The sequence below is a fragment of the Antedon bifida genome, chromosome 4 (assembly GCF_963402885.1).
Source record: "Antedon bifida chromosome 4, ecAntBifi1.1, whole genome shotgun sequence".
Lineage (NCBI taxonomy): Eukaryota > Metazoa > Echinodermata > Crinoidea > Comatulida > Antedonidae > Antedon > Antedon bifida.
Window position 1 is genome coordinate 3,725,314 of NC_136229.1, and position 8,349 is coordinate 3,733,662.

The 8,349-nt window shown below is 30.9% G+C and overlaps 1 protein-coding gene across 1 annotated transcript in view; it reads right to left on the reverse strand.

The window, feature by feature from the left end:
* Positions 1–8,063, reverse strand: part of LOC144839924 (G-protein coupled receptor GRL101-like) — a 32,658-nt gene extending 24,595 nt beyond the window's left edge. Inside the window, exons 1-2 of the mRNA XM_078695504.1 lie at positions 7,904–8,063; positions 6,400–6,741 (exon numbers count right to left, since the gene is read on the reverse strand). Of these exons, the coding sequence (XP_078551630.1) occupies positions 6,400–6,436 (37 nt within the window). The 5' untranslated portion in view covers positions 6,437–6,741; positions 7,904–8,063. The remainder of the gene's footprint in view (positions 1–6,399; positions 6,742–7,903) is intronic.
* Between the last annotated feature and the right edge of the window lie 286 nt (positions 8,064–8,349).

Consider the following 8,349-nt stretch of genomic DNA (forward strand, 5'->3'; position numbering starts at 1 on the left):
AAACAAATTGTGCCTTGAATTATTGTCGTTTATTCTAATTTAAAGTATATATTCTCTTCCAAAATCATGAAAAATGAAGTTTAATAAAAATTAATTATTTAAGTTAATCACTTTCGTAGGAAAAAAACTGAAAAAACCCAGTTTTCACTTATTCACAATAAACGGTTAAATTTAACCAAAAACCAATTGGCTGGCAGCCAATTTGACTATTTTTTGCTTTCAATTTTATTTGTTGAGGTAAATATTTTTTTTATATCCAATTTTTGGTAAAATTGAATAACTACTATGTAATATTAAAATTGCATATTCAACAAAAAAATGTAAAAAAATTGTAGTAAATATCATAACATTGTTAATGTTAGAGAAAAGAACACTATTTACAATCTTGATAATACGTATATTGAGCTAGCATTAATGTTAAGATACTGTTAAATTTCCAGAAAAGTTCTTTGTCACAGCTGCTTTCTTTCTTTTTAATACAGGTACATCAGCACTGACCTCAACTTCTTTCATGCTAGTTGTTGACCAAGAAATAGTAAATTGCAACATCCACTCCCCATTAGAGGCATTATGCATGTTGTTTGCATTCTTTTTCGTTTTTAACATTGAATATGGAGATAAGAACATTGCAACTTTAGAGTTTGTGCAACGGTAAGTATTAATATTTAAATGGTATTTAAGATTCATGTTAATTAAATGTTGCTTTTTCCGATGCTCCTGGGGTATGAAAAATAAAACACTTTCTACTTTTGTTTAATCAACAATGATGTCCCTTGTAATCACTAAGAATTATCTGAAGTCCCATGTCAAAATATAATGAAGAATAATTTGTCATGCCTGCTTGTATTTTTTTTTTTAGCTGTTTGGTTCGCATTAACCCTACTGGTTCCAAAACAAAGAAAACCTCAAGATGTAGTGTTAATCCAAAAGTAGTTTCTCTCATCAATGGGCTGAAAGATTTTGAATCTGATTGGAGCCAGTAAGAAAGTTTTTGGAAAGATTAAATGAAAATTCAGTGGTAGATACCCTGATGTGTTTTTTAAAATTGATGTTTTTTTAAAAATTGTGTTTTAAAAGAGATGTTCGGTTTTTTAAGATTTAATAGTGCCACTATGATTAAACAAATGAATTTACTGTTGAAACTAACCATTATGCAATATAATCTTTGTAGAGCCATAAACAGAGTGTTCTTGGTGTTGGTTATTTTTTAGAATTTAAGGTTTTCTAAGTTACAGTTATATTATGAAATCATGTCTGGTAAGACAACAATAATAATAGTGATTCAATGAGTGTATAATACATGGTTAGTTTCAACAGTAAATTCATTTGTTTAATCATAGTTGTAGGTGGCTGCCAAAATAAGTTAAAATATTGAGTTATAAAAGAAAGAAACTTTTAGAGATACCCTGATGTATTTTTAAAAATTGTTTTACAAGATGTGTTGTTTAGCAAAGGTTATAATAGTTCCCACTATGCAGTACCAGATAGGTAAATTGATGGCATTATGGTATAATTTACAAATTGAGAAAAAAATTGGAAAGTAACTTATTATCTATATTATTTCCTCCATGACTATATGTTGTACTAAAGTAATTGTTTACAAAATAAATGATTACAGACTATTTCCTGTTTATTTCAAACTGTAGCTGTTATTTTACAGTATGCATGGTCACTGTTTATTTGCTTGTATACGAACATCACATTGTATTGCTATTGTTGTTTTCTATTTTACGGAATTTCTGTAAAAAAAATGTCCCTTATACCATCAGTATGTTGACTTAACATCACATATGTAGTATTTTCTATTTACAGAATTGATAATAAAATAACAGCAAAAACTGGTGTAAACTGCGTCGCCATACCGTCTGTCTTTTTACTTAACATCCCATGTTATATTTTTTATATACAGAATTTCTGTTAAAAAAAATAACAGCAAAAACTGGTGTCAACCGCGTCGCCATACCGTCTGTATTTTTACTTAACATCCCATGTCATATTTTGTATATACAGAATTTCTGTTTAAAAAAATAACAGCAAAAACTGGTGTCAACCGCGTCGCCATACCGTCTGTTTTTTTACTTAACATCACATGTTGTATTTTCTATTTACAGATTTTATGAAAATAAAAAGTACAACAGGTGATGTTAAGTAAAAAAACAGACGGTATGGCGACGCGGTTGACACCACTTTTTGCTGTTTTTTTACATATTTTTTTTACAGTGTATTCTCTTCCAAAATCATGAAAAATGAAGTTTAATAAAAATTAATTATTTAAGTTAATCACTTTCGTAGGAAAAAAACTGAAAAAACCCAGTTTTCACTTATTCACAATAAACGGTTAAATTTAACCAAAAACCAATTGGCTGGCAGCCAATTTGACTATTTTTTGCTTACAATTTTATTTGTTGAGGTAAATATTTTTTTTATATCCAATTTTTGGTAAAATTGAATAACTACTATGTAATATTAAAATTGCATATTCAACAAAAAAATGTAAAAAAATTGTTCGGGGGACAATACATCTTTAAATTAAAGCTCCGGTATATATCTATAGACCAGTTGTTGTTTTAATAAGTATTTTGTGATATTGCCGATTTACAATGTGTACTTTCAACTTTAGATTGATTCCTACCCTAAAACTATCATATAAATTACACTGTATTTATTTCCGACATTTTAAATCCTAAACTCATAAAGGGGAAATCAGTTTATTTTACCCACTGATAATATTGCATTAATTTAGGTCAATTACGTTTCTATTAAATCCCTTAATCCGGTTAAAAACTAGTCATAAAGCAAAAAAAATCATTTGAAAAAAATGATAAACAAAAGTCACTGACACCTCAGAGGAAAACAATTTTACGCGCGCGTTCAAAATCTGACGAGTTTTTGTGCATATTTTTAGTCTCACGGATGATTACGGAAAAAATGTGTTAAGCCCTGTCCACACTATCAAACATTATGTGACAACAAAAAAGTGATGTGCCCATATATGGACATGATGATGTCATATCACTGCAATATTTGGGCATATCACTTCGATATTTGGGCACATCACACTTTAGTGATTATAGACATTATTGGTTGTAATGTCAACATGGTTATTTTATAATGTATAAATCTCTGATATTTTTAATGACGTCACTTGCATTGCGTGCGCGCAATTGTGTTGCGTCTCAAGTGAGATCTTGAGATCCCAATCTGAGATGTGTTTCAGTCAACTGCACTGTGAGTACGAATTGTATGGTAGAGTATATAATAAGCAAATAGCCTAAACATATCTAAAGTGGGAATTAAAATCTATCTCTTTCAGGATTTGTGTTAAAGATGTATTGTCCCCCAAAAACATGAAAAATAAAAAATAGAATTGAATAGATTATTTTGTAGTTTTAATAAAGTTAATCAGTTTCGTAGAAAAAAACCGGAAAAAATTAATGTTTTCACTTATAAAATGACAAAATAAATGGTTAAATTCAACCAAAAACTTATTGGCTTGCAGCCAATTTGATCATTGTTTGCTTTCAGTTATAGTTTTTTAGTTAAATAATGTTTTTTTCGATCCAATTTTTGGTCAAAGTGGATAACTATTATGTGATATTAAAATGACATATTCAACAAAAAAAATTTAAAAATATTAGTTTTAGGACAATACATCTTTAACAGTTTAAATATTCAATTAAAAAAATGTTATCAGCTGTAGATATCGCAACACTTGATAACCGGCGGACGCACAATGTGCTTGTCATCATCGTTATAACTGCTTCATTAATCCAACAGTATGTTCACGTGATGTAAACGGACATATTTCTACATCGATCAATATTTAAATAATTAATCAATTTTAATTGACTTGATCGAGGATTGTTTTCATCTGTTTTTAACGCAACGAAATATTTGAATATTAGCTAGAAACGCGGCAAAAAATTGTTGTATCACTATTTTGAAAAAAAAAAATTGCTTTAAAATTGTTGATAAAGCGTGTGGCGGAGCTTTCGACGACCTATACTACGCATATTGTGTTGTGACTGGACTTATCCACCAACATTGTGTCGAGGAATCAAGAGAAACTAAACGTACCAATGTTCGCGCATGCGCAAATTGAATTAACATCACGTACTAGGTATGGATCACTAAAAAGATACAAAGGACAAGGTTAGGTTATAATGTTATTTCATATTACCATTTCTTTTTAAACACACCGCGACGTATTAAATATTACCATACGATGATCGACAGCGACTTAAGTGACATCATATCTTAGTTTCTAACGTATCCCTCGCCGTGCAAATAGTCTTAATGCAATTCTGCATAACTAAATACACGGAACACTCCGGAACACTTGAATATGAATATATGGTTATTGCTGTTACCCCGCAATAAGGAAGTGCAGACTGTGTTATAAGGGGCTCCAATTAATTAATCCTGTTCAGCTATACTTAAATTTCATTCCAACTGCATTAGTGTCTAGAACCACAGACATTTTGCCATCCAGACGGGGGCGCGAATATAAACAATGATGGTTAAACGTGCAAGTGGGTTCCGCTTCTATATCCGCACTTTACACAAACCTATATATATGGTAAGTCAACAAAGGCAAGCTTTCAAAAAATGGAGGGGTAGGAATTAAAAAGTTGTAAGAACGTTATCATTAAAATCAAATCCATTCATTAAACAGATTAATATTAAGCTCTGTCTATACTAGTTTGATGTGCCCGAATATGGTAGTAATATGCTTAAATGGCATTGATATGACATCATCATGGCCATATATGGGTATCACATTTGATAGTGTAGACAGAGCTTTAACCAACATTCAGCCTTCATTTAAATGATGTATATAAAAGTAATGCAATGCTCTCATAGTCAAGTGACTGTTATCTTTATAACACAAATTGAAAAAAAAAAACCCGTAAATTGATTGTGTCTGAACGCGCGAATTTCTACGAATTTCTTTGTGGTCAAACCGACGATAAATGGCCGACAAACCTATACATACACACGGTGATCTATATTAATAATTAAAAGTTGTCTTGTTGGTTTTGTGAAGAACAAACTGGAGAAGATTTTTGATCTTCTGACTTTGTTTGTAGCAGACGATTCATTCCTAGAAAGTTCATATAGTACTTAACCATTAATTTCACTTAGGCCTATAATAAATATGAAATTAGTGCCTGTTTTAAATTTTTTATTGTCAGCCTTAAATTGAGAATGTCAATGTATTCAATAGATTGTAGCTAAAGTTACATTATAATATATTTCAATGATTCTAAATCGTCTGGACATAAATCATCTATTGCTTCGAAATGGTTTATATAGGTATTAGCTGATTGTAATCCAACGACGCTTTCTCAGCGGCAGATTATGGAAAGGGGCATATGCAGCATTGCGTCCATATCTCTCTATACATCGGTATATATCATGAGGTTGTATTATATTTATAAACTCTGTCTACACTATCAAACTAGTTTGACAAAAAACAGTGTGATTTCCCCAAATATGGTAATGATATGCTCAAATATGGTAATGCTATGACATCATTGTGTCCATATATGGCACATCACATTTTTTTGTCACATAAAGTTTGATAGTGTAGACAGAGATTTACATAGAATGGAACGATCGAAAATTTAACGATACTTATCGCCATTCTATAGCCCTAATCAGTATACACATACTATTCCACACTATACTATTCCATGGCTACAGTATATTTTCGACATTCCGCAGAGTTGAATATACCCATTTTATATAAATATACTATGCAATATAGCACACAGTATATGCTTATTTTCACTATTACAAGTAGTAATTGGATGATACGGATTAAAATTCCTGCCAAAATAACAAATAAAATGAATAATACTAATCAATAATGTTACGAATGCATTATCCATGCAAAAACATGAAAAATGAAGATTAATAAAATCAGACTTTGAAAATGCTATTTTGTCAATCACTTCCGTAGATAAAAAAAACCAGAACAGATAATGTTTACACTGCACTGGCAGGCAGCCAATTTGACAATTGTCAGTTTTTTTCAGGTAAATTATTATTTTTTTTCCGATCCAATTTTTGGTCAAAGTGAATAAATATTACGCGACATTAAAATGGCACATTCAGGGGGACAATACATCTGCAATCCGTTAAAGACATAAAAATTAATCTTGGCATGGAAAATGAAAAGAAAAGGCTATAAATAATCAACTAAATGAATTTTCGAAAACTATAAACACAGAATCTAGAATACATTATAGCAGTCATTGGCTTGGACATTGATCATGTCAACCTGTTCCCTGTAGTAGGAAATATAATAATATACATATAACATTAGAAAGTTCGTAATCAACATGATCAAAATAGCAACGCATTAAATTAACTTAGCGAGTGGTTATAACTTACCGAGTTGCAGGCGGAAAAGGAGCCAGCGATGTTCCATGTTAAAGGTGTCCAACGTCGAAACGAGTCAATTAAACCGTTCACGTAAATCAATGGATGTTCATGAAGTAACAGTAGTAAAAATAAGTTCTAATAATAATATCAGAGACTATTAAACACTTGCCGATGAAGAGAAACAGAATGTTTTCCAATATTATATCATTAGAGACTATTAACGCTCGGTGATTATAAACAGTAATGTTTTCGCATAGTGTAAAGGTATTATGTAAGTATAGGTTGAGTGCTTCGTGTCGGCGGCTTCAACAGTGTGCGAATTGGTGGTACTTTTCGTAAAATGTTCCGATACTTGGAAATTAAAAAAAAAAAATATTGAGAAACCGAGTTAATCATCTGTTCAACGACCTGAAATCCTGAATAAAGATAAATATTCATTCAACAATTTAAATGCATTTTTATAATTTATTTTATTCAGATTAGAAAGATCAAAATACTGCTTTTGTGAGCGTTACGACCGATTCCTTATAAGTTATAACAAAATAGATGGCTTGAACTCTCTAAATAATCCTTAATCCAATGGTGATATTTGTGATAATGACAGTTGCTGATAATAAATAATGGTTGTGGTGACAATTGTTGATATAATGGTTGTGGTGGACAATGCTGATTATGGTTATGGTGACAATTGTGGTTGATGATCATGGTGACAATTGATGGTGGTTATGGTGACAAATGATATTTGTGACAATGAAAATTGTTGATATAATGGTTGTGGTGACAATTGATGATATAATGGTTGTGGTGACAATTGATGTTAGTGGTTGTGGTGACAATGTTAATTATGTTGACAATTGTTGTTGTTGTTGTTGATCATAGCTGTAGTGAAAAAAGATGATGTTTGTGGTGTTTGTTGTGGCGATGAAGATTGGGGTGTGGTTAAAATACTGATAACCAATGTGGTACAGGGAAAATTGAAGGGCGATAGTGATAATGAGGAAATTATAATGGTAAAATCATAAATTGATAATGTTAGCAATTGAATATGATGAAGATGATAATGGTAAAAATGATATAATATTGATAAGGTAATGATTGTAACATGATTACTGATTTGATATTTTATCAATTGATATTGATGGGGATAATGGCAACAATGACAATAGTTGTTTGTGATGTTATCATTGTAAGGATGACCATGATAAAATGATATACGACATGTTTGAGATTGTATCAATTGATTATGATGGGGTTGAGTAAAATAATGATATAATATTGATGGCAGATTATGTTTGTTTGACGTTTGTGATGTTATCAATTGATTGTGATGGAGAAGAATGGAAAAAGATATACTTGATGAACAATGATGGTAATATGATGATGGTTATAATAATGACGATACTATAGTGATAACAACAAAGACGATACTGATACATTTTCTTAAAACCTGGTATGTATATTATCATTATATTATTTAGTCATTAATTTAATCATTAACACAGAAATAACTTACCTTTAAGCAATGCGTACCAGTTCGTCCTTCCTATAAAACGGTGTTTTTAGAAGAAGAAATCAATTATTTCTTTTCCTTTGATGAAAAGCTATGATTTTAAAAGATCGAGGAATTATATTTCAGGATGAAATCAGCATTCGTCCTAACACAACATTCTTACTGCAAATCCAACAGATTAGCTTTAAGAGTAAAAGTGATGACATTACATTTTTGTTCGGATCAAGTGAGACCCATGGAGTCACGTCAAAACACTCAACTTACTTAAGATCGAACGTGATTGGTTGGACGTGCACTCGTTCACTAGCGATTAGCCAATCAGAATGATGGAACTTGAAAACCGAGAGTTGTGAATGAATCCAATCATTGGCTCTTTGATTAAAAATGACAGAATCGGAATTGCGCAAAATGAAATTGTTTAAAGCTCTGTCTATAGGCCTACTATCAAA